Here is a 26,845-nt window from a genome sequence, read left to right on the forward strand (position 1 = left end):
GCTCTGATCAATGTTGTAGCTCTTGTGTCACAACAGTTGCTGTGTGCTTACAGTAATGTGACGTGTTTGCAGTTAGCGGCTTATTATTAAGTAGGCACGCACGCAGATGCATATGGCTGGAAATAAATAGATATAATGGGTTTTTTGGCGTCGGCAATGAGCTGAATGAATGAATCTGTATTTATGCCAGGTGTTTGACTAACCATGACAGCCATTAAAACGACAAGTAGGACCTTCTGACCATTAAGTCCTTCCGCCAAATCTTCGCCGACTTTACAAACAAATGGATCATCAGTCATCTTTTTCACAGGCCTGGTGTTTCTCAGTGGATGGATATGGATGAAGTTCAAGCGATGATTGGCGGTTACGGCTATAAAAGGTGCCATCTGTGTTACATAAGAGCAGCACCTTTTCAGCATTTAATCATCACTTTGTAATTGTGCTGGAAGAACCTTGGGGCTTAAGCTTGCAAGCTGCAAGTATTTACTTTGAGTTTTAGAATGAGTCATCTTGATGTTATTCGTCTATTCGTTACCAAAGAAGGAGGCAAGTGAGACCAGCCACAGAAGTGGGACAAAAAGTGTGTGAAGTTAACAAGTCAGGCTATTTTTATTTTATTTTTTATTTTTTTTGTAGGATGAAAAAATGAAAATAAATGTAGCGAGCGTTAATAATTTCATACCACAGGTTTCCTGTAGCGCAGACCTGCCGTGACACTCACTAATGAATGTAAAAGTGTCAGTGCTCGTTGATGCAGATAAATGATAAACGATTCGTTTGTCTTGACTGCAGGACCGACGAGAACTTCGCTAAGAGGGCTTGTAAATTCCTGGCTGAGGTCATTGTTTATGAGCGCTTACAGAGGTTTGGCTGATGTCCTCAAGCTTTTTTTCTTCCTTTGCTCCCCCTGTCTTTAAAGCCTCGTCGCCTCAGCAGATTTCACCTCTCGGCGAAACCCACTGGACGCACTGCTGGCGTAGAGTGAAAGGCGCTCATCTTTACGCGTTGCAAAGGTGAGTCCAAACCGCAGCACATTATTAGGTAGCTGCTAAAGTTCGCTTTAGTTTATGTGAAACAAGGAGCGATTTATCACAAGGATGTTTGTGCCAAAAACTTACTTACTTAAAATGCGTAATTGTTACTTTTCTTCCTTATCGGACGGACATTTCAGACATTTAAGTTAATGACGCAAAGGGTCGGTGTGGAAATAGGTAACATGCTTGAATTACTCTGAAATCAGCTCCTTAATTTCACGCACTATGACACGCAACAGGTGATGCGCTTTGTTTGGGGCGTCAGTCCGCATATATTTAAATGAAGAAGAAAATGTTCTTTTATGTATGCCGTATGTTTATAGATATATGCTTATGCTTACTTTTATTAGCAAATTAACTAATTCTAAGGTAATCTGTGAGGAACTCTTATATACTATATAATATCTGGATATAACTCATTTACACTAATAAGAATAGTTGCAAGAATATTGCTTTGGATTGGAAATCTAGTAGCAGTTTGTACTGACATATATGTGCTACAGATAAGTTTTTGTTTGTATAATGAAGAGCAAAACCCAAAGGTATGATGTGTGGCCATAAACTGTTACAACATAAACCAGCTTACCATCTCCTCCCTTCCCGTTTGGGCAGCTGCCAAACCAAATGCATGATGTCATTAAAGAGACCTGGAGATTACAGCTTTTTCTTTGGAACACTGGACCTTTTTGTGTTTCCAGTATGACTTCACCATCCTTCAAAATCCATAAAAACGTTGTACTTAGATGGGACATAAATTAACCCAGTTTCAAACTGAAAAGACTTTTTCACATGGTTATATGTTCCTCCTGTCTAAGTCTTTTTTCTTTTTTTAACTTTTAGTAAAATCAGCATAAAAGCAGTGTACACATCCAAGCAGAGAGTGACAGATTATTCATTTATAAAGCCTGATATGTGATATATGATTGATATACATTTAAAGTGCTATGTCTCAGTGCCTCTGAGGGTACCTTTCCATCAACATCTGCCACACTTAGACAACTGGGGTGGGGGCATTAAGCCAGCAGTTTATCCTGACAGAGACATACTTTAGTTAAGAGGGAAGTTCCATCATTTCTTTCAGACAGAGTGAAGAGAGAGACAAACAAAGAGGTTGTGCCTGAGTGCCGATGACTAAGTTGTTGAAACGCATGAAACGGCGCTCTCACCAGCCCAGAACCTAAATAGGCAATGCTGCTTGTTTATCTGTGTGGGCCGACCCCGCTGAGAGGAAGTAATATCCTCTCTGTGCTCTGTGTAGATGTACTAGTCCTCCTTTATTTTCCCTCTTTAGCCACACAAAAAACAAACAGAAAATCGCTGAGAAAAATATGATTGGGATTCTTTATCATTTAGAAAGGACAGATCATGTTGTTATACGGTCTTTTATATACAAGTTCTTTTTTTTGTTGTTGTTGTTTTTTTGTTTTTTTTTTAAATATTATCCATACAAAACAGTTCATGATTTAAAAAAACATTGAAATGTATGCATGATTTGCATGCCTTTAAATAAATAATTTAACATTTTTGAATTCTTTTATATACAAGTTCAATATCAACACAAAAAGAGCAAATTTGCACTGCTTGATATTAAAGTTATGTGCAATTAAGTGCACGAGTGTGCAAAATGTGCCAGTTTACAGTCATTACACAAGCATGATGTGGGACTGAGTTCAGCAGATTCAAATAGCTATATTTATGTTCTGTATATGCTTTTATACAACTGCTATAGCCGTCGGTTAAATGCAGCTGAGTGAAAAGTCGTGCACTTTGGAAAGTATGACTTTAGTTCATGTTAATTCAGCAATCATTATCATTCAACAAATAATTATGATGACATACATCATGGTGTGATTTGGCCTGTAGAAGTAGGTTAAAGACTATGAAATTTAAAAAATAAATGGTACCCTTTCACTCTTTGACATTATTTTGTACATACAAGTATAACATTGTTTTACTCTGACAACCAGAACGCTGACCGAACCACAGAAACTGACAGGGGATATTTCACCTTTACTTTTTATCATTAATTAAATATTGAATCCATTGTCAAGTACACAACTGGATTTCTTCTTCTCTGTAAACTATCGCTCCTTGCATCAGCAGAAAGAAATAAGTTCTTTATGTTTAGAGGCTTGAGCCATGTGAGAGCAATGAGCACCAGGGAAACGAACTTTTAGCTTTAGTCTGAAAGTTATAGTGCGTGACTGTGTGCGTGTTAGCAACACTCACATCTAAGATGTATTAGTTTAACGGGTGTTACTGTGTTGATCGACCGTCCCTTGTGGCCTTTTCGTTAGAATATATTTGACCTCGGTGTGTTTGGGTCTTGCAGTCTCATCCTGACCTTATGTCCATCTTGTAACACGGCTCCGTACATGAACAAATGGTTGGTGTGCTATGTCGCTGTGTGTGTGTTTCTGTGTGTGTGTTTGGTGATTCACTGTTCCCCTGACAAAGATAGTGTGGCTCAGGCTGTCTGCCCACTAACCAGATTTGGAGGGTGACTGAGACACTGAGATGTCCAGGACACGAGGTCATGTTGAGAAATGAGCTCTCAGACAAATAGACAAGGGTTTTGTTGCTGTTGGTAACAATGAGAATGAGGGTGGCTGCCTATGTCAGTCACCCCAAATGACTTGCTATTATTCAGGAAGTACAGGCCAGATTTCCTGTTTCTCAGCGCTGCCAGCTTAGAGAGGTGTTAGATAATGAGCTTGAAACCTCCACCTAAAAATTCATCAAATTCATTGCGTCTTACAACAGGAGCAGTTTCAAAAGTACACACACTGTGTGAGAGGGCATATTACTGCCTGGATTACTGTCTGTTTCCATTAGCATTGTGAATGACTTTACAGCCTCTGTCCTCCTTTTTTCTCTAAATATAAAAATGGCAAATTTATTACATCACCAACCAGGATTTTCTTATTTGGAACATATTTTAGTGAGTCAGCTGACCAGGGGTTGTTTGGGTTTCCCAAAAAAGGATAAGTAGCAGCCAGGTACTTGAATCAAATGCACTTGAATCACTGATCGTCAGTAAATGTGAGCACATCTATAACAGCAGAGATTTTGGTAGTTTGCTGTTCTGGAGCGTTCAGTTGTGTCTTAATGGAATGCCTAGGAGGAAAGACATCAGCAATGATCTCAAAGAAGCAATTGTTACTGCCTGTCAGTCTAGGAAGGGTTACGGGGTCATTTCCATACTGCCAGGCTTTGGGATGCTCAGAGAAACTGCAAAAAAACACCAAAAACCGAAGTGCTACACCTCAGATGCTGTTAGCATGTTAGGTTTGAAAAGCTGAATCTGAACAGGCTACAAGACTTATAGAACAATGCCCTTTGGACAGGCGGTACTAAATTGGAGATGTGTGGCCATAATGCAAAACACCATGTCTGGAGGAAACCAAAAAGCATGTCAGCACAAATACCTCATACCAACTGTCGAGCAAGGTGGCAGAGGGTGACGTTTTAGGTTGTCAGCCATCTGTCTGACAGCTGACTTTTGACCTAAATGGGGGCAGGCAGCAGGCCAACGATCCCAAGCAGAGGAACAAATATGTAGCCGAATGACTGAAAAACAAAAGAATCATGGTGTTGCAAAAGCCTAGTCAAAGTCCAGACCTCAACCGGACTGAAATGCTGCGGCGAGACCTTAAAAGACCTGCAAATGAACTGAAGCAACGTTGTACAGAAAAGTGGGACAAAATTCCTCCACAATGATGTGAGAGATTGATAAAGTCATGCAGAAAACAATTACTTTAACTTATTGCAGGCAGTTCTGCAAGTTAATGAAACGTGGATGTACACTGTGTCATGTGTTGTTCTTCATTTGAGGTAAGGAAATTTAAATTTTAATATCTGGATGAGGTAATTTTTCTATTATGTCCTGATGTATAAAACCTTCTAAATGACAGAGTGTGTACCTTAATATTGGACCTCTACTGGTTAAAAAATAATAAGAGAAAGACAAAAAAAGAAAAATCCACCGTTTACCACGCCATCATAATTACTCCATTATCAGTTATCCAGTTTATCAAACTGTTAGACTGTGACCTTTCCAGTTTGCCCCACCCCTTATGATCAAAATTCACATGAAGTCAAGGCAACGATGAGAGGAATGCATCGCAGTGCAGACAAAGAGATAAAGACCAAGATAGATGATCCAAACAAACTAAAGGAGAAAAAGGATGTGGGGCAAAATTATCTGGTTACAGACATAATAATCTGAAACAAGACTTAAAGTTAAGTATGCAAACAAACTGAGAAGTAACAGATTTCCTGAGCAGACCATCTCCTGGAGATTTTTATAGGCTGGAGAGTCATGGCGCCTCTCGACATATTGATTAGTCTTTGTGGGTTTGCAGTAATTGCGTGACAGATTATAAAAGAGAACAAATGTAATATTGTGTTCTATGGTAATGGACCAAATCGAATCTGTAATTACAACCAGATGCCCTTTAAACAGTGTGGCACAAGCACACAGACACACACTCACTAGTTTGTGTGTATATTTAGATGTGTTTTGTGAGCAACATAGGACATTTTCTTTTCTATACACTAGTTAGGGAGTAAATAGAGAGTTTTATGGTTCCCAACTCATTAGATTTTACTTTCTGTTAGTCTGTGGGCTTTCAGTTTCCTTTAATTTTCATCGTGGTCTCATATTTCTGGCTTTAAACTTGTCTGAGTCTAAAAGCTTGAATGAATCAGAAGAAAGTGCTCTCTGTAGTTCTGCATTTGAGCTGACAAGATGATGAGAAAACAAGATGATGGTGACCATAATGTTTCTGGTATTAGTAGAAACAGTGGAAGTTAACTGAATGTAAGGAAGCTTATTTCCTACATAACATTAGGTCAAACGCTAGAACACAACTTTACTGTTTTAATTTACTCATAATGCTTTTATATCTTTGTTTTAGGAAACAGCATACAGGTAGTTTCTTTAAAATTGTTATAAAAATATGTTGTAGACGACCTGCAAAACAACGGGCTAACATAGTGGAACATTTTGATACAGGTATTTACCTCAAGGAGTTTTCATAGACCATATCAGAGCTAAAGTAATGTGAACATATTAGTTATATTTGATATACTGATTGATCCGGTGGTCAAATAGCTCCAAATAAATGATAATGTTGTTCCATATCTGCTGTTTGCTAACCAGAAGGGGGTTTTTTTCTACTCATGACTTGGGAACCTGTCTGTTGTTCCTGTAAAATAATATCTAATCATTTTGGCCTCATGTTTTGTTAATAATAACAAATGTTTCTGTTTCAGTTGTTGGTCTGGGTTAAGTATTGTAACTGCATGAGGAGAATTTGTTTTTGGCAAGAGTATTAGTGAGGAATGTGTGGGTGTTTCCTCTGGATTTAAATACAATATTCTTTCCTGAAATCTGAATCAACGAGATAACAGAGAAAGAATTCAGCACTCTTGGCTTCATTTTTTTCTATTCTTCAAACTCCACTAGTTTTTTCCATAGTATCCACTCATGAATATATAAGAGGAGATCTTTATATAACTCTCCACTAAACAGCTGCCCTCCTCATCTCAATCAATATCAACTTGTTCCTCTTGTGAGTCATCCCTTTGAATTATCCCACATATCAGCTGTACATCTTCTGAAGAGTCTTACAAAACATTTAAAGTCAGGGCAGTGGGAGTATCTGTTATCCCTCACGGTCATCATTCAAACCCCCCAGGCTGTGTTTTCCTTTTTTTTTCACCTGCTGATGTTACAGCAGAGGAATCCAATCTGAATCACCTAATCTCTGCATCATACTCTCTCTCTCTCTCATCCATCTATTCTCTAATGCATTCCCTAAAAAGGACAGGAGGGGTGAAGGTTGGATTTGGATTTGGGGTCGGGTCACAAAGGGGTATATACAGCCCCCATTTCTTAACAAGATGTGTGGTCTCCAGGTTCGACCCTCTGTGGATGCTACTGACCCTGTTTTGTCTTCCTTTTCTTTTCTTGTTCTTCTTTTCGGCCTTTCTGGAACGCAAACATGACATACAGACACTCAGGTAAAAACTTTTTGCCTGTTTTTTTTGGTTTTTCTAATCTGATGCAAAATGTTTTTGTAACAGGTAAGAAGAACAGGTCTGTTTTCAGATAATGAAGTCAGTGTGTTTTCTTCTGATTGTTTTCAGAAAAACGGAGCAGGTCCACTGAGATTTTCTCGATGTGTGAAACAACCTCACCTGTAATATGAATACGGGCTATTTTTAAATGATCAGTTTTAACATCTTCAGGTGGTTTAATGAAAAACTTCACTGAAGTTCTGATACAGATATAACATTTCCCTTTGGATCAAAACAAAACCAGGGAAAGCATGTATAAAAAAAACAAAACAACTTGAATTCAAGGAACTTTTTTTCACTTCAGAAGGTGGATGAGTAAATTAACACCACAATTAAAGCTCAAATATTCCCTGTACTTTATTTACTTTAGATGAAATGTTAAAATATATATATATATATATATATATATATATATATATATATCTATATATATCCACAGAAAAAGCATTTAATAAATGTTAGTCAATTGTACTATGTGATAAGTATGCCAGTTTATTTTACCTGAAGCTGATGCAGATGAACACAACAGCCTGCAATGAATTTTACCTTCTGCATGAATATAATATTCAGTATTTATTGAAACAGTGTTTAAAAGGCCATGATTCAACTCACAATGCTCATTTTAGAGGACGGGTTCGTGATTGTTAAATAGCTTATCTATCTATCTATCTATCTATCTATCTATCTATCTATCTATCTATCTATCTATCTATCTATCTGTCTGTCTGTCTGTCTGTCTGTCTGTCTGTCTGTCTGTCTATCTGTCTATCTGTCTATCTATCTATCTATCTATCTATCTATCTATCTATCTATCTATCTATCTATCTATCTGTCTGTCTGTCTGTCTGTCTGTCTGTCTGTCTGTCTGTCTGTCTATATATAATTTTGTATTTTTCTGCAGTAAAATAACTTAATAGACCCAATAACTCCTCATTATATTGTATCATCATGAAAAGGCCATGTTGTACTATGGATTTGTGGTTTAATATTACAATGTGTGGATGTTCAATTATGTAGTGACTGTTTAAAAGTGTTCAGGGGCCTATTTTGAAATTTTGGAAATTGTTATTGCCATGCACCTTTACCTCTATAACACTTTCACATGAAGATGGGAACACTTTCAGTTTTCTTTAAGGAATGTTAAAGAACAGAACACTTCAACAGATATTATTTCGGCTGATATTCAGTCTGTCCAGTGTTTGACTCACTTCTTGAAGTGATCTCACTGTGACCTTTCCCACTAAAGAAGACTCCTCCCCGAAGGGAGCACAGTGGTATAGACCTCTCCCACCACAGCTGAGCATCATTGTACATCACGGCTGTTTGACAGGGGGCAGCTGTCACGCTGTTTGCAACAGCAGATTAAAGTACTGGGAATGTGTCAGCTGGAGCCACAATAGCTGCATAGTCCCAGCAGTCATCAGTCTCCATCCATCTACATTTGTCCACTTTGGAAGGTCAATGGACTTTAAAAAGAGTGTCCAAGTCTAAAATAGATCTCCGGGCTTGCTGGGCTTAGTAATGTGTACTGTGTGTGATTTGACAAGGTTGACTGTGTTGGACTGAAGGGGGTTTTGCCATGAAATGCTACAAGGGGGTGAGTTTAGGTGGAGTAAGGCGTGTCACTGCTCAGTCCCCAGTCCAGTCTTTATCCCTTGAGCACAGCTGCAGAACAGAGCACACCACATACCTCGCATCGCTTTCACGTGGCTTTTATTTTTATTTTTTTAACCACATCTTACTTAAATAGCTCCCTGCATAAATGTTTTCTTTGCTCCTATGGTTACTGGGACAATTGTCATACCCTGCATTGTTTCCTCCATAGCTGCTGTTGCATCGGATTAAAATGATATCTGTGTATCCAAATAAATCAATTTTTCTAAAGTTCACAGACTGTTCAGCTACCCTTTCTGGCTTCCAGATAAGCTTTTAAAGTGATCTAGATAGTGCTTATTTGTCCACACTATGCATAACTATTTATTCCAGAAAATTACTCACGCTGGATGTCAACTGTGACAGGAATGCAGGAATGTTGACCGATAAAGTAGCAAAGCCACTCTGACACAAAGTTTACAATATCATCTAATAAAGTGATCTGACCAAAACGCAAGACAAAAGATCGAATGTGGGCCGGGGCTCTGGGGAGACAGCTTTGAGGTGGAGGGGGTGAAGGGAATGCGTCTAAAAATAAGCTTTCCAGGGAGAGCTTGATAAAAAAAAGTCTACAGGCCAGGAAACCTGCAATCAACAAGTAGACATCTGTGGGCTGCTTTTTTACCTCACTCACACTTCTCTCATCAGTTTGGTATGCTGCTGTTAGAGCCACATGTCATAGTGTCTCAATGGGAAAGCAGAAAAAACATATACATCTTTCCACTGAAGACTAAATATAAATTCAGCATCTATTTTTTTAGGTTAAGAGGTCAGATGTATATATGCATATATGTGGGTGGAATTTATTGTTGCTTATATTCAACCTGTCAATATAAGCAACTTCAAACTTTCTGAGCTGCAACTATAAGAGGTTCAGAATGCTTCATATGTTGATTCCATGCTGTAGAAAATGCAACAGTGCCCCCTGCTGGTGCTACAAGGAAACATCCAGCCATGTAGGCAGACCTAAACGTGGAGAGCAGATTCTCTGTACACATTCAGTGACACTCTCCTCCTCTCGTCTCCTCACAGGTCCCAGGAGTTATCTAACCTCCACCATGACTGATCGCTTTGACTGCTACTACTGCCGTGACAATCTGCATGGCAAGAAGTATGTGAAGAAGGATGACAAGCACGTGTGCACCAAGTGCTTTGATAAGCTCTGCGCCAATACGTGCGCAGAGTGCAAACGCCCCATTGGTGCTGACTCCAAGGTGAAAATAGTGTGGATGGAAAAGAATGATTTTTTTTTTTTGTTTAAGCTTTGAGTGTAATGTAAAGATTTCTTACACAAATTAATATATCCTAAATGCTATTATACTTAATACTTTTATTTGGTTAAGTGCAAAGATCCTAAAATGGATTAGGGTTTCAGAAGCTTTCTAGATATTCCTCGCAGATTCCAAGGACAAAATAAAAACATTTTAAAGGTCATTTTGTAGAGAAAGGAGACTTCTGATCTGCGTATAGGCCATTTTCACATCAGCCATGCTGAGTAGACCCTGGGTGGCAGCTATCTAAATTTTAAAATGCCTTTTGTAGATGTAAATCGTCATTGAGGCTTTTGAATAAACGTGACTGAAGTGCAGACTGTCAGCTTTAATTCAAGGCTTTTAACTAAATTATAAACAGTTTAGGTGTAACAGCCAATTTTATTCACAGGGTCTTAAAGTAACTGGACAAACTAAAATAACCTGACATACGGGATTGTTCCTAATAACTTCCTCAAAATCCTTTGAAGGCAATATTTGCTTGACGTTGCTGCTTGTCCAAATAATTGTGGACCTAACTGTATGTACTATATGTTCAGAGTGCTCTCTGGCTGTAACTTGAGGTCTGGCTATTATAAAGCACCGACTTCTGCCTTGAAAATGCTCTTAGTACTCGGTCACAGGCAGTTAACTGTGTGAAAAGATGTGTCATTCCTAATAATGGAGCTTATATACCTCATTGTGCATTTCCACCCTCTCAGACCTCTAACTCCTTCATGGCTCACCACATCCTACTTCACTTCATTACCACTTTTATGCCAGTCACATAGGTTTGTTCTCTATTCGGCCCCTGAGCCTCAGTCCACATGATGAGTAAACAAACTCCATTTTAATGAGGTCTGCATCAGGACTTAGTGAGGGCACCTCTGCTCACCTCCCCACCCCTGCTTTTCCCCCTCAGGAGCTGCACCACAAGAACCGCTACTGGCATGAGGACTGTTTCCGCTGTGCCAAGTGCTACAAGTCACTGGCCAGTGAGGCATTCAGCGCTCGGGATGATGGGAAGATAATGTGTGGCAAGTGTGGCTCCCGAGAGGATGGCAATCGCTGCCAGGGCTGCTACAAGGTGGTCATGCCAGGTGGGTTTGCACCATATACACACCTTTTCTCTCTGAAAAGTTTTCATGACATTATTTCTGTGGGTAATAATTTTTCTATAGAACATTATTTTGCGCATACAACAACAACACTTTAATAAACACGGCAAAAGTTATAGGATGTAATGAATTCTTTCATTTTAAAAATTCCCTCGGATACAACAAGGTAGCATGAACCTTGATAGTAATGATAGTACATATGATAATATCAGACAGGGCACTGATATATATATATACATAATGTCCCTCCTCGTTATAGACTAAGCAAATTTTCAGCCCAGATAATTCGTTTTCAATCATCTTGTTATTCAGGATCTCAGAACGTGGAGTACAAGAACAAGGTGTGGCATGAGGAATGCTTCACCTGCATTGAGTGCAAGCAGCCAATCCGCACACAGAGTTTCCTGGCCAAGGGTGAGGACATCTACTGTTCTCCCTGCCACGAAAAGAAGTTTGCCAAGAAATGCTTCCACTGCAAGCAGGTACAAGCACAGACTTTATCATTCTCTACATTTAGTTATCATCCCGTTGTGTTTGACATCACAATCAAAATATCTGCCTTTCCAAGCCCATCACCTCTGGAGGGATCAGCTACCAGGACCAGCCATGGCACTCCGAGTGTTTCGTGTGCAAAACCTGCCATAAATCTCTGGCAGGAACTCGCTTCACTTCTCATGAGGACAACATTTACTGCGTGGACTGCTACAAGACTGATGTGGCCAAGAAGTGCCATGGCTGCAAGAACCCAATAACAGGTCAGGGAAGCATCATCATTTGTTTTGTTGTCTACATAATGTGCGCTGGGATTCATTTTAAAAAAATGATCTAAAATGTTTTGCGTACTTTCTTCGTGTTGTTTCTCACTCATTTAAGACCAACGTTGTTTGGAGTAAGGTTTAGAAGTACTGTGTTATATAGTTAGACATTTATTGTATCTGAGAGCAAGAAAAGGGCAACACTTTGTTTTCATCTCTGGCAGACAACCATTTAAATTACTTCCAATAAACTTTCAGCACAACTTCAATTTGTTCAGGCAGCACACAGCAGGTCAGCTGAACAAGCAAAAATATTACAATTTGTCTTATGGCAGGCATAATAAATGACTAATGCATGAATAAGCACTTGGATTTAAATGGAGATTAGTGCCAATGATAGGGAGCTTTTCCCTCCTTACGCAATTTCCCCTTTTAAATTTAATCCTTTAGCTCTTACATGTTGTTTTGGTCTCAAATGGTAAGATCATGTATTACATGTTTTGGCCTTTATGCTTTATGTCAGGGGTGTCAAACTCAAATACACAGTGGGCCAAAATTCAAAACTGGAACAAAGTCGCGGGCTAACGTTAATATTTATTGAAATATATTTATTCCTCCAGATATAAGAATGAATCTTTTCTTATGGACTCAAACACATTTTGCTAAAAAACTGAATATGGAACAAGCAAAGCTTAATACTAAACAATATATATATATTAGCTGTATAATACCAGTAGGCCAGCTCTGATAGTAATTTGGTATGGCTTTGCGGGCCAAATGTAATTAGGCTGCGGGCCAAATTTGGCCCGCGGGCCAGAGTTTGACACCTATGCTTTATGTTAACATCCTTTTTTTTGTATTAAAAAACACCCTCATGTGTCTCTGTGCAGGGTTTGGCCACGGCACCAATGTGGTCAACTATGAGGGATTGTCCTGGCATGAGTACTGCTTCAACTGCAAGAAGTGCTCCCTCTCCTTGGCCAACAAGCGCTTTGTCATCAATGGAGAGCACATTTATTGCCCCGACTGTGCTAAGAAGCTGTAAAATGTGCAAACTGTTGTGCATCTGAGAATTTGATGATGTGGAGTTAACACCTAAACTGACTTTTTGACAAAAATTTGCAAGGTTGCCAAACTACAGGCTGTGTCAATTAACTTGCATTTATCTATGTAAACATAACTGCAGCTTGTTTCAGAGTCAGGGATTGGATACTAACATGACGTATTTTCTTTGTGGGTTTGTGATGTGCACTATATATCTAATACAGGATTTTGTAGAGCCTATTGAGACAAAAGTCTTTTCAGTGGCTTACTGGAATCTTTTGGGGGGGAAAATGCTTTTAATATGCTTCCTGCTGCTAATACATACCAGCTTTGATTAATAGTCTGTTACATCTCTGAATGCACAAATAGAAAACGAGAAAACTGTTTAGATGAACCCATACTGAAATATAAAGTGCTCATGTATTCTTAATGAGTGACATTAAATGCAAAACATGAATAAAAACAAACTGATATGAAGCCCCATTTTTCCTCTTCACAGCAAGAAATGGAAACATATTTTTTCAAGGCTTTATTGTTTTAACAGTCAGTATCTCAGTAAACTTTAGATATATTTACAGTACAAATGTAATATGTGGACAGGGCATTGTTAGTAAAACGTCTAGAGAAATATTCATATTCACAAAGTTGCCCTTGTTGAGTAGAATGATTGTCGAGGCCGAGGTAAGGAGAAGCTTTCTTAGTTGACTGTGAAACAATAAAAAAAACCAAAACAAACAACCCACACTAAATCTTAATCTAAGGCACCGTTCTAACCTAACATTATAGATGATGTTGAGGACTACGTGCTGTGAGCTCTGCATCCATACCCTGTAACATGCAGACACCGTATGTGTTCAAGCAGCAACTATAACCACTCCTTAGGTGTATTCAGGAAAGCAAAGTGGAGTATGAAAGATCTAAGGCTCAGGTTATGAATGAGGCTAAAACATCTGGATGGGAATAAGTGACAGAACTACATAAATGACTTTTTCTTTATGAAAGTTTACACAGCTCCCCCAGGAGTCTGTAAAGTCCTCAGATACGTGCTTTGTTTAAAGAAGGGTAACTTGTGACAGTGCAAAAAGTCTCATGCGTCCTAGAAGAATAACATAAGATGGCTAAAAGCGCGTAAGCTCAGAGACGTGGTAAATATTGCAGGACGGTTTATGGAGTCTGTTACATTCTTTGAGCTTATTAATCAAAGCTGAAAAGCTAAAAAAGCTCAGACTCCTTATATGTACAGAGAGAGTTTAGTAAGCCAGCAGAGAAAAAGGCAAAAGTTCAAGGTCTCAAACCTCGTGCTTGGACTTTTCAAGCATCAAGAAATTCAACATTTCATGAATAACAAAGAACCAGACAACCAGCCTGACCCACGTCAGGTTTTGTCGGGTGGAAGTGCCCTCCTTATTCTACAGTAGAACAATTGAATCCTGAGCAGACGCACCTGCAACGACCAATCAACACCCCTACATCCTTTTGCGTGACATTAATTGCATTTTGATGACAGTAAAAGCACTGAGAGGCACATCTATGACTCATATCATGGGTTTAGATGTGTTTGTAAGGACAAAAATGGCTCTGTCTGTCATCCAAATCTCAACTGGTTTAGTCTTTTTTGTAGGCAAAATTTAGAATTAGCGCTTGCAGATACAGAGCTGAAACTTAGGAAACAAAGTAGATTGCCACCCAGTTTTGTTGAGCTCTTGTGAAAGGGGACATAAAGGTTGCCAGGTAGGCCAAACAGAACCTGGCAACCCCGTCACACGGCACCAGTCAAACTGAAACCGAATAGTCATTTACACAGACTCTTGAATTCTCCACAACCTGAGCCACTCCATCCTAAACATGGCTTCATTTGCCTAATACTGATTATTTACACAATATAATAACACTTAAATATATGTAGAAATGCATTTTCATATAGAAACCAACAGCCAAAATTGTATACTACAAAAATAGTTGAAATGCATTTTGTCATATGTAGCAGCTAGTTTGACAGGATATTTAGATGGTGGTTAGTTGGAAAGAAGTGGAACTGATGATGAAGCACACAGAAGAATGAATCACAAAGCGGGAACTAAAGCTCAAGTTAAAACCGGATCATTGAAAGCCTGATTCCTAGTTTCAGTTTAGTAACAAACACCATGTCAAGAAGCTCAGAAGCAGCTAAAAATAAACTACTGGATTTCACCTCTGTCTTGTGACAGTCTGTTACAGGTATGGTTATTCAAACAGTTGGAGGAGTCGCCACAAATGACACTAAAACCGGACCCAGCTAGGACTCTTGTAAAGTACAATATTAGTAAACTTGTATTCTATATACAAATGCAAAAAAAAAGAAAAAAAAAAGGAAAACCTAAACCAACCGTGAGCTTCAAACAAGTGCAAAAAGTTTACTGAACATGTGGATCTACACATGGTTCGCCTTCAAATGCAACTGCTGTGCTGCTGAAGCCCTCTAGTGGCCAAAGAAGGAAAGGGGGGGAAAAAATCAAGGAGGGGGATGAAATGGCAAAAGCCCAGTCAAGTAATGTATTAACACAGCCAATCCCGAGGTTAGCAGGGACTGCTAACCTGTGCATGCAAGAAAAAAAAAATTGTTTTAAAAAATTAGAAAGGAGGGAAAAAAAATTGTAAGGCCATGTTGCTGCAAAAAGTAGACTGTCAAGTAAATTTAGATCAGTCACATGGAGAACCTGTGATGCCACCTCCACCAAACCCCAACAAAACAGAACGTATAACAATTTCTTCCATTAATTAAGAATAATTCACAAAATCTATTGTGCATGTGTCCTGGAATATTCTCACAAGAAGAAAAAAAGACTAAACATTTGATAACAATAATTACAATATCAAAGAAGCCAAAATTAATAAATTATAACAACGCACCCCTGACAAAAGCAAACACTTTAAAAAAAAAAAAAATCATCAAAACTGAACAAAATTGAGAAAAAAAAAAATCTGGAGAACTAAAAACCACAAGAGGAAGAGGAAAAAGACCCAGGGTAAGCATGTGGAAAGAACAGACAGCATTTCCCTGAAGCACAATTATTAATATATACTTTCAATACATAGTTTCCTCATCATGTAGGGTGCAAACGTAGCACTTGGGTGGTCTTTCCACTTCACCTTGTGCTCCTCCCTCTGGAAAAGGAGGAGAAAGGGGAGAAAGCTGCTTGGAATTGACAGAATTTTTAAGGAGGTCAACTGGACAGGAACTTTAGGAGTGCAGCAATAAGAGGCTTCTCAGCGACGCCGCAGACGTCAAATCTCTGGAGGGACATAAAACACGAGAGTTCTTGTCAGTTGTTAAGTTAGACAATGGCAGCATCGGAGTCATCAGCGACTGACAGCTCACCTGGCAGGGCTTCTATGGGTTGACTGGAGGAATGCAGCGTGCTGATGGGGGTTTCATTGTCTTCAAAGGCTACTCTGGTTCCATCTGAGCTCCCGTCACAATTGATCAAGACATTGTTACAGTCCCCCGCCTCAAGGAGGGGTCGAGACTTGGAGTGGCCGTTAAGATCAATGAGCTCCTCAAAGCTCCATTGGTTGGATTTTCCATTGACTGTGGAGACCAACTTGGTAGAGTCTTGCTCATTCGTGAACTCAGAACCCTCGACAAGGCGACCCTCAGGTACTGGACTGAAGAAGGGGAACCAAGGGAGAGTAAGAGATTATTATAGGTGTTTGTATTTTAATAGAAATACATCTGAACTAAAATCTGATTCTTAAGAGAGAAAAAAAGATCTGAAATGTAATGTATTTTATGTATTTCTCTGTAAAATGTTAGAAGCCAAACTGTAAAATATGAGATGGGAGTCTTTGGCTTCACTAACATACCGAAACAGTTTAATAATGTGAGAAAATCTTGTCCCACCTCTGACATGTTAGCTAACTTGTAATACCGAGGTATTTTGTGAGGAAGAAAAGTGCCAACTATTTGAGGCAGTTTTAGATGACTAAACGTAACTCAGTTTGTGGGTTTTGTTGGTTTCTCTACAGTTGTACCTTTCTGCCTGAGTCTCATCTGTGCTTGTGCCATTGTTATTCTCCTTGTCTGTCTCTGATGTCTCGTCCGTGTGGCCCAGAGGCTCTTCTCGCTCTGTTGCAGGCTCACCGGAGGACAGACAGCTCTCATCTTTGTCAATCTCTGTTACTGTATTAGGGCGACAATGAAAACACAGATTAGATATGTCACAAGTCGCATAGAAATATATGTAATTTTACTCAAGCAATATGTAAGTACATTGAAAGTAAGAAGATACATTCGCAGTTACAGACAAATAATGAAAGTCGCTCAGCATATTTAGATTCTTAGCTGAAAAAGACTGGAGAACTCTTACTTTTAGTTTCATAGTTTATCTGGTCCATTTCCTCATCTTCATTCTCCTGTGTGCATTTATCATCATCTCTCTACACAGGAGACAAATGTTAACCGACCTTGATTGTGAAGGAATTTTCCAAAAATCACAAATACAACCAAATGGGTTGACTGAATGTGAGCTCACCTTTAAATCATTTTGGTCCCCTTTTCTAGTTCTCTTCATTATTTCTTCAATTCTCTGTAACAGAAAGAAGTTAGGTTAGAAATTAATTTCTAGTAATTACTTTGCCAATGTGATCTGGACTCTTGGGTAAAGGAGAGACTGATGGTTAAAAAACTGACTCTCGATGTAACTTCTTGTCAAAACAAAATTATTTAATGACACGTCGATGAATCAAGGCCCAAAACAAAAATTTAAAAAGTTGATGCACCCATCATACCTTCTTCCTCTCCATACGCTCCTGTTGGTTCTGCTGCATAATGCGGTCTCTCTCCTGACGAACTCTTTCTGCCTCCTCCTGGGCTTTGGCCTCGGCCTCCTCGCGTTCCCTTTGGAGCTCAGCCTGCCTTTGTGCTTCCTCCTCTGCCAGCCTAATCCGTTCCTCCTCTGCTAGGCGAGCCTCTTCCTCTTCCCTAAGTTTTCTCTCCTCTGCAAGCTGCTTTTCCTCCTCCAGACGTTTCAATCGAGCCTCTTCTGCTAATCGTGCCTCTTCTTCTTTTCTCAACCTAAGATAGTCAAAAATGGCACCTCTTAATTTAACGTATCCTGACAAATGAAAATTATTCGTATTCATTACCAGTATGCCTCAGCCTGTTTCATTAGCTAAAACAATGCAAATCGCACATGTGGCTATAAAATACAAGCAGCTCCAAACTACTGTTGTTATTAAACAACTTTGTTGTCAATGGTATTACGCTGTGGTCATAAATGAGGTTACTCTGTCATATATAGACAAACAACACACAATAAAAACAATAATTTATGATGATAACTTGTGGAACAAACAAGAACACAGTTCCAGCAGCTCAAATAACCTTACCTCTCCTCTTCCTCCTTCTGTAGCCTAAGCTTCTCCTCTCTCTCTTTCTGCTCTCGCATCAGTCTACGGTTTTCTGCCAGGATCTTGGCAGCCTCAGCAGCCGAGTTGGTGCCTGACGTAGCCTTTGAGTCTGACAGGTGGAAAAGACAAATGCGGAGGTTGAGGACTTTCTGTCAGCTACTTTGTCAATGCTGTACGGGCCTGATTTACCTCAACTTTAACCTTTCTTCTCAAATCAAGCTCTGGCAGCACATCATCCCTACCATCACCGACCTTCATCAGCACATGGTAAAGTCCCATCCCCTCATCAGGTATACCTTTGCCCTCAAGTATCAGACCATGTCCATTATCATACCCCTGATTCATACTGGATGCCTTTTGAGGCCTGGACTACACTCTTGAATACTCTCTCAGCGAGGATTCGCACTGCTACTTCTATTGTGACTTCCAGACAGTCCTGAAAACCAGCAGCTCACAAAGCTCACAAAGAATTTGTCATCACAGAAAAGACAGAAGCAGAACAGTGAAGAAAGTGTCTTGATAAAGTTCAACTTGAATCCCAGAGTATCCCTTTGCTTTGAGTGAAGTACTCTCCTCAGGAATTCATACATGAGGTTAGACAACAAAGGTTAACACATCAAGCCATTTATCCATTTATGTTTTGGGTGTATTGGGTGTGTTAAGCCATAGTAAGCAATGTGACAAATCTATCAGCTGGACTGTTGAATAAACCCATCCTTCCATTTTCTTAACTGCTCATAAAACAGCCATTGGGGAGCCTATCTCAGCAGACACAGGGTAAACGCCGTTCATACACTCCTAAAAATAAATGTGCAACCTAAACTGGACCATGCTTTTAGAGCTTTTAACACACAGTGGATATCTGGTTGCATGTAAATCCATATGAAAACGATTTTCCCTGCCAGGAGGTGGCAGAAGAAACAGCAAATCCAAATGTCTAAAGCATGCGACTCCAGGTGATAAACGCTACCTTTTCTGCTTCACCGAGATTTATTGCAATATGTAAACACAATCCCAATAATGGTGTGTCTACTAAAATAAAATGACATGTTATAAAACCATGTTCAGTGATTGTGATTCCCTTGTGCTTAAAGCACAAATTCTGTTTGCAGTTTCCTCTGAATGCAGTCAATGAAGCATGTGCCAATAACTACGTGCAGGACAAACAGTCTTTTTGCAGAAGCAACATTTTTGAAAAAAAGGGATATGTCATTATGACCTGGAGGTAATCACCTGGAACTAGACGTGCTGCAGTACATTAGCCGAAAACACTTTAACTTAGTGACTTAAGACTTAGCTTGGTTTACAAAGATATCATCTTGTCCTGCTTTACTGGCTGAAATGAAATGTATGTCTGAATACAGTGAACAAACATCCTGGTTTGCAGGATAATGAACAGTCTTGGCAAATACTGCTACCGACTGCCAGGTGACAATAGCTGTTAAGTCACAGTACATAAAGCAATCTTTCTCTGTTAACTGCTCACCATCTTTGTCTTTGGTCTTGCTGGAATCAGAGGACTGTTGAGCCACAGCTTGAACAGGACATAGATCTTTGGACTTGGAGTTCCTCTTTCGTAAGGTTGGTGGTCCTGCTGGAGCGAGAGGCTTCTGGATGGGTGGGGGTTTGGTTGATGCAGGCTGAGGAGACGGTGGGCGTTGTTTCATTGCGCCTGGAGAGGCTGGGCGCATCTTAGGGCTTTGCCTGCAGAAGAAATTGTGTGTGCCATCTTATTTTCTGACTTAAAACCAAATGAAAATGCATGTGTTTCATAACAAATCCTGTGCAGGAGTCTTACTTGGGTGCTGAAGGCGAAGGAGTCCTCTTCGGACCTGGACTGGGGGCAGGCGATGGCGAACGGTGCCGACCTGGAGTGGATGGGGAGGCAGGACGTTGCCCCACAGGTGATGTTAACTTCTTATCTTTCTGTAATTTCACAAAAAAAAAGGACACAAGTGGAGACAGTATTAATGAAACCACTCTCAAATAGGGTTATTCCAAGAACGTAAAACCAATTCCCACAAAATCCTTTGTGTATTATGAAATATTTATAGAACATATTGAAAAACAAAGCACTTTAGTGATGAATTTAACTGATTCCCCCCCAAAAAAGCTTTTACTTTGTAACAAACTCCTCACCGTATTCTTTCACTACAATCTTTGTAGATTACTTTTGCTGCAGGTCTTGAAAATTAACTTTAAAACAATTACTTGTTTGTATTGAGATGTAATACAAATAGAAGTCTTTGAATTCCAATTATCCACATTATCCATTCAGTACATCTTAAGGAGAGATGATAACATGATGGTGAGAAAAGTCAGAGGCTTCTGACATTGGGTCCCACGGTCTGGGTGGGGTCTGCTTTGCATGGCCTGATTTGTCCATAATCGGGCCACTGTGAATCCCTTTGTTTCATACTATGACAATGAAGCCCTTCACAACCACAGCGAAGGCGGAAGAAAGCCAGGTTGAGAAAGAACCAGGCACGGCAGACCAACAAGTGAGACCATACAGATAAGACCCTCAAGCATCAGCAGTATGAAATTTTGCCCATGTTTAAATGAGTGACCAGCAAAGTCCAAAGAGCAGCTGCATGAGTAACATTTCCCTATGGTTAGCATCCTGCAGAAGTACTTTGACAGGCAAATGTAGCAGGATATATGCATATACAGTGACATGAAAAAGCATTTTTTGCATATTTGTCTTACTTAAATGTTTTAGATCAAACAAATTCTAATACTAGACAGAGATCACTGGTTAGTTATCCAAACCTAACTGGCTCTATGTGGAAAAAGTACCCCACCCTCCTTTAAATGATGAGATGACTGTAATTAATCACATTTATGGAAACCTGAGTTTATTTTCTCTAACTACACCGTGGCATGCTTAATGTCAGAGCTGCTGAACCAAGAAATCATTTAAATAGAAACTGTCTAACAAAATAAAGTGGGCTAATAAATTTCGAAAAGCAACACACAGTGCTGCGATCTAAAGAAACAGCCGAGAAAGAAAGTTATTGACAACTATCAGTCTGGAAAGGGTTGCAAAGTCATTTCTAAGGCTTTGGGACTCCGGTGAACCACAGCAAGAGCCATTATCCACAAATAAAGAAACCTCTACACCTTCCCAAGAGTGTGCGACCTATCACAAATACTCCAAATGTGCATTGACGACTCACTAATACATCAGGAAGGGGGCAATTTATTTCCCATGCCACTCTGTTTGTTGCACAAATTTTAATGTAGGAAAGTTTTCATTTTCTGTCAACTCCCTGCAGCTTCTGGATACAACATGAACAAATATGAACACCAAGCACAGCACAGACTACATAAAACCTACCACCACCACAGTAGAACAAACACTGACACTGCACACACAAATATCACACAGATTTATTAGTACACTAAACACACAGTCACTGTAGATAGCACTACTTGCTGTGCTCCCTCTTGCTACAATGCTACTAAAAAAAAGTAAGCTACTGAAACTTTTTCTGTCCATGATTTCCAAACAAAATTTAACAACTTTCCCACAGAAATAAAACCATAGCTTTGTTACACATGTTTTTTTTAATTATGTAATATAATCAAAACTCCATTAAATTATTTCAAGCACATCTTCTATGAGCAGAATAACATACTCTGTCGTTCTTATAGTCACAACCAAATGCGTAACCTAAATGTGTCTATGATCACTCGGAAATTTCGATATGGATTAGGAGATGCCAGCTAAAGCCCTACATCCAGGTTACTCCATCAGCAAATCCAAAGTGATACTAAACAAATCGAACATTATTTTTCAGTTTTCTGACATGAGAACATTTTTAAAATTGAGATCAACGATTAAAAGCTAAGTTCAGTTATTAAAACGAAGGTGTTCATACCATCGAAGGGTCCAGGGCTCCATCGGCTGACACAGATGTGGTCATGCTGCTCTTCTGTCGGTCGCTGCTGCGGCTGCGCACTGGACCACGGGGTGGGTGCAATGGGCTGGCAGAGGCTGAGCGAGGACACAGGTGACACTCTGGTAAAGGACACAGTCATCGCAGGACCATGGGAGCACAACCAATGGGAGGAGTGATAAGCGACCAAATTGGGCAGCAAAGCAGCAAAAAGCAAAAGGAGTGAATGATTAAGAAAAGAGGGGGAATACAGAGGTAAGGTTGGGGAAAGAAGGAATGAGGAAGGGAGAATGATGGATGGAAGAAATGAAAGGTTTTTGTAAGGAGAGAGAGCACAAAAAAACAAAAAAGCCACTTGTTAGATATAGCTCATTACGCAGGGAATAGCTTAATTTCTGAAACTCCGGACGGGCTGGAAATTACTGGAGACACATAACAAGCAGGGAGCAACAATGTGGCGAAAAACCCAAACACCCTGCAGCTTCTGGATACAACATGAACAAATCTAAACACCAGGCACCATAAGCACAGCACAAGACACATTATGTAAAACCTACCACCACCAAAGTAGAACACACACTGACACTGCACACACACAAAAATCACACAGATTTATTAGTATGTTAAACACATAGTGAATGTAAATAGCACTGCTTGCTGTGTTCGAGTACAGTAACTAGAGTATGAGTAATGAGTAATATGTCTTTCTTTTGTCATGCTGTAACTGTTCCTAATCAGAGAGAGACCGACCTTTCAAGTTTCAGGACAGGACTGAGAAATAACTATAACACTGTAATGGCAAAGGCTCTAACACACTGTCTTTAGCAATTAGGTTTAGTCTAGCCTGCAGTTAGAAGAGGAAATGGTGCTGTGCACTAGCTTGCTGTGTCAGATTGAGGGATTAACCATCATAATCCCAAGACCCAAAGAACTCTCCCTGCCACAGCCTGTTCACTAAATTCATTCAGAGTTTATACTGCGCCGCAGCAATGACTATGAAACCTACCCTGTAATGAGCTGCTGCTAATGTGGATGAGTCATGCTTCTACTGGGGCTATACTTAGCAGAGGATCTATACCTTCTAACAGGTTTGTAATGGCCACTCAATACTCAATAAACGCCACAGCCTAAAACCAACACTAGAAATGCAGCTGCAGCTTTGAAGTGCTTTACAGTACACTCCCCTTCCTACCTATAAAAACACACAGTCAACCAGGGAAAAAGAGGTATTCATTACTGTGGTTGTATGTTAATCATTGCAGGCTGTCAACCACTATAGAGCAATTGATCATTACCACCACAGCAAAAAACTTATTCACATTAAGGCATGTCAGTCATCGAGGGCGACATAAAAACCCACACAGGATGCTTTAAAGCATCCACAATATCAACACATATTATGCCTCACTATGAGAACTCATGGAAAGGCACAACAGACCTACTTTGATGTAACAAGAACCAATAGGTAAGCAGCTTAGAGTAAATCTCCTAGTGTGGACCCTGAAGCTACTCTGAGGCAGAGAAATGCTCCTGACCAAGACTGCCCTGCACAGCCCAGCTCAGCACACAACAACTGATTGTATCAGATTTGGAAATGCATGTAAACTAAACGTGTGTGTGAGTATGTCAGTTTATTTGTTAGAATGTAAATACACTTTCTCATGCTATTTATTATAATTAATTACTGTGCACACGTTAACATTTGATCACTACAACTGCAGTCAAAACTCTGAAGCGACCAATCACTTTGAAAAGTCCAAAAGTGCATCTGGGCAGTGGAATGAAATTATCTAGTTAACTGATAATGGGAATACCTAGGTTGACTTTTTACTGATGAAACGAGAGGGTAACCAGGTCTGTCCCTGGCCAACTTTCCTCTCTTTCAGGGTCTCCTAAGCGGAGGTTACCTGGGGCATCTGTTCCTTCAGCGGACAGGGCGGCAGCGCTCTTGCTCCTAGCTAGTGAGGCCTGGGTGGGTGTGAGCAGGCGACTAAGGACCCCTCCATCCACAGTAGTGGCCAGTGGCCTGCGAGCTACACGTCCGAAAAAAACAGATCACCGGAAAAAAGCAAGAGAATGTAAAGGCCAAGATAGAAAGAGTGGATGAGAATGGGGAATAAAAGTAAAGAAACAAAGTTCACCATGTGATTTAACAAAAGAATCAACATACAGAACCAAAGGTAATGGCTCTCGTCTTAGATAGGTTCCTTATAAACTGTCTTTATACTTTCATAAATATAGAGTTAAAGAAGGATACTCAATAAAAGACAGTACATAAGGTGACCGTGGAAAAGTACTGAGACTGATAAAAGAGTTTGCCTGGTAGGTGATTAGTGAAAAGCTCATCAAAGTAATGGTTCCTTAGGATTTGCTGAAGGGAAAAACAAATTATGAAATGACTTTAAAGCAATCAGAAGAATAATACTGGGTAAGAAGAAGAGAAGAATAAACAAAAGAACAGTGACCATGTCTATTACAGTGCTACATCTAATGCTGTGCAATGTTCTCTATTGTGGAAAGAGAAAAAACGGTCCAAATTATTCCTGCAAAGAAAGAGGATGACTACAGCCCTTCTAAAAGCACACTAGCTAAGACACTAAGAAAATTCCCCATTAAGGCTGCTGCTGATACTTAAAAAAAAAAAAAAATGCAACTGAGAAATATTTGGAGCTTATAATAGGTTGTTTCTGCTACATGTACCTAAATGTTAGCTCTTCAAAAGGAGATTCTAGATTCTCACTTCCTTTTATAGCCCCTTCCTGAGGAGACATGTGTTGTTGACAGACCTGATTTTTGTTAATCATTTAGTGGCTGCCCGTTGGGGCTGGCGACATGACTTCCTGCCGTTTCCTACTCTATATCCAGGTCATAATTTCTGTAGTTATTTTTGTAATAAGGGTAGAATTATGAAAAAAAAAACCTATTTAAACTCAAAAATGCTGATTCAGTATGGAAGACAGCTTATGTGTTGTGCTACTGCTCAGATTAAACACACAGAACATACATGAATAGAGGACAAGAGCGTTTTTCTTTAGTTTCATACATACAAAGAGACTGGTTTGGCTACGGAACAAATAAAAGCACTGGTTGTTAATAGCAACACACAGAGTACAGTGATTTGCTTAGGTCATTTGTGTGCTCTGTGGCTGCTATGTTGGGATGGCACGGACACACACCGCAATGAAGCACGAGTGACTTAAATCCACCTATGACGTCATGTCGGAGGGAGAAAACAATCAACACTTTGTGACAACAAAACAATACACAGTGTTAGTCCAAGCAGAGCACACAACAGACACTTCCTTAGTGAACACTTGAAAAAATGAAAAGATAAAAAAATAAAATACAAAGGGGGTTAAAACAAGATTCACTTCCAGTGAGAAATGTGACGTAGAGCAGCATCAGCTAGGTCAAGACAGCAAAAAGGTTAAAGGACTGATGGAACAAGCATAACATTCCCAGAAAATCAAAGACAACTGGCAGTGTAGAGAAAACTGCATCTGACATGGGTGTAAATGAGCATTTAGGTAAATGAGAACATGAATGGAAAAAAAGGCCATATGCAGCAAGAAGATCCAGCATAAAAAAAAAAAACCTTGAACTTCATAAGTCTGAAAGGAGATAAATGAGATTTATTATCCCTAAAAGCTCTTAGCAGCAGTCAGCGTTGTTAAGGATTTAAAAATACAAGAGGATTCAGAATGATGAAGTAGCATCAGAGCCACATGCTTATTATTTAAAGAAAGATGCATGAGTGTTGCATGCTGATTGTTCATGCTAGCCACCTTGATCATCCGTTGTCCCCTTATCAGGCTTTGCAGGGGTCTGTGCTCTGCCCAGACTTACTCGCGTAAGGGAGGAACTTCTCTTCTTCACAGAACGGCCTGGGAACATGAGAGTGGAGTTATAGCCAAGCAGGCACTGGGGGAGTCAACAAGGAAACCCTTAAGAAAGTCTACAAGTCATGTGCACTTTGTTTTGCTTTATGTGAGTCACCGGGTTAAGGCTGACAGCAGCTGATGCCCCAGTTTAAGAGATGAAGCCTTGATACAAAGACGAGCTTCAACTTTTCCATCTGATCACACTAGCTCATTCTCCCTAAATCAGAGCTGACTATTGTAATACTACTTTTAGCCTCTTTAAGTGTTTCAACAAAATAACAAGCAATAAGCAAATCTTCAGTGTGCGTGTCATGCATAAGACACAGCTGAGTATTTAATAAATAATGCATTATTTTGACAAATTGTGTATTTAACACAATATTGGTTATTAAAGTATCATGCGAGATGAAGAGGGGATCTTTTGCACCTGTCTGTTCCACCTGAAGCTTTTTGTCGTCTTCCTTACTGGCCTGATCAGCATTGGCATTGCTAGGTAACCGGTTACAAGATGAACTCCTTGGCTTAACACCTGAGGGACAATGATGAAATAACCCAAAGGTGAAATAACGAGACTAGCTTGTAACTGGTACACAACATTTTGGAATTAATTCATATATTGTATTCAGAGTGGTGGCATAATTTATTATGAAACAAGCTGAGAAGTAAAGAGAAACCAGTTATGCTGAAAAGGAAAATAAAAATGACACTGTCAGCCTGAAGAGGCTGTGAAGAGATG

At 39.7% G+C, this 26,845-nt stretch overlaps 2 protein-coding genes across 17 annotated transcripts in view; one reads left to right on the top strand and one right to left on the bottom strand.

Annotated features, from left to right (window-relative positions):
* Nucleotides 1-424: 424 nt before the first annotated feature.
* Nucleotides 425-13,405, top strand: fhl1a (four and a half LIM domains 1a). 3 transcript variants are annotated; one of them, XM_086302288.1, is made up of 7 exons: nucleotides 425-580; nucleotides 920-1,013; nucleotides 9,804-9,985; nucleotides 10,944-11,121; nucleotides 11,452-11,621; nucleotides 11,708-11,894; nucleotides 12,785-13,405. In XM_086302288.1, the coding sequence occupies exons 3-7, from the start codon at nucleotides 9,830-9,832 to the stop codon at nucleotides 12,937-12,939; spliced, it is 846 nt and encodes a 281-aa protein (XP_086158414.1). In that variant the 5' UTR covers nucleotides 425-580; nucleotides 920-1,013; nucleotides 9,804-9,829; the 3' UTR covers nucleotides 12,940-13,405. The 3 variants fall into 3 exon arrangements, with proteins under 3 accessions (XP_086158414.1, XP_086158422.1, XP_086158406.1); XM_086302296.1 differs by lacking the exon at nucleotides 425-580 and having other exon boundaries at nucleotides 827-1,013; XM_086302280.1 differs by lacking the exons at nucleotides 425-580; nucleotides 920-1,013 and adding an exon at nucleotides 6,918-7,061.
* An 18-nt stretch (nucleotides 13,406-13,423) lies between these two features.
* Nucleotides 13,424-26,845, bottom strand: part of map7d3 (MAP7 domain containing 3) — a 30,074-nt gene continuing 16,652 nt past the window's right edge. For 2 of the 14 annotated variants that reach the window (XM_086302174.1, XM_086302158.1), the window contains 13 exons: nucleotides 26,537-26,638; nucleotides 26,014-26,112; nucleotides 24,136-24,261; nucleotides 22,211-22,350; nucleotides 20,125-20,252; nucleotides 19,813-20,030; nucleotides 18,306-18,435; nucleotides 17,706-17,991; nucleotides 17,450-17,503; nucleotides 17,285-17,354; nucleotides 16,950-17,097; nucleotides 16,297-16,583; nucleotides 13,424-16,210 (listed from right to left, as the gene is read on the bottom strand). In XM_086302174.1, coding sequence (XP_086158300.1) covers nucleotides 16,203-16,210; nucleotides 16,297-16,583; nucleotides 16,950-17,097; nucleotides 17,285-17,354; nucleotides 17,450-17,503; nucleotides 17,706-17,991; nucleotides 18,306-18,435; nucleotides 19,813-20,030; nucleotides 20,125-20,252; nucleotides 22,211-22,350; nucleotides 24,136-24,261; nucleotides 26,014-26,112; nucleotides 26,537-26,638 — 1,796 coding nt within the window. In that variant the 3' untranslated portion in view covers nucleotides 13,424-16,202. The remainder of the gene's footprint in view (nucleotides 16,211-16,296; nucleotides 16,584-16,949; nucleotides 17,098-17,284; nucleotides 17,355-17,449; nucleotides 17,504-17,705; nucleotides 17,992-18,305; nucleotides 18,436-19,812; nucleotides 20,031-20,124; nucleotides 20,253-22,210; nucleotides 22,351-24,135; nucleotides 24,262-26,013; nucleotides 26,113-26,536; nucleotides 26,639-26,845) is intronic. The other 12 variants (XM_086302165.1, XM_086302195.1, XM_086302187.1 and 9 more) reach the window with 12 other exon arrangements.

Source organism: Aulonocara sp. 'chitande type north' Nkhata Bay, linkage group LG2 (genome assembly GCF_057382095.1).
Source record: "Aulonocara sp. 'chitande type north' Nkhata Bay isolate Kocher_YH1m ecotype deep benthic linkage group LG2, A_spYH_male_GT1.1, whole genome shotgun sequence".
Lineage (NCBI taxonomy): Eukaryota > Metazoa > Chordata > Actinopteri > Cichliformes > Cichlidae > Aulonocara > Aulonocara sp. 'chitande type north' Nkhata Bay.

Excerpts from the sequence above, each read along its gene's own strand:
- fhl1a (XM_086302280.1), top strand. Across the intron at positions 11,622-11,707 it reads AATGCTTCCACTGCAAGCAG|CCCATCACCTCTGGAGGGAT; the intron begins GTACAAGCACAG and ends TGCCTTTCCAAG. Across the intron at positions 11,895-12,784 it reads CTGCAAGAACCCAATAACAG|GGTTTGGCCACGGCACCAAT; the intron begins GTCAGGGAAGCA and ends GTCTCTGTGCAG.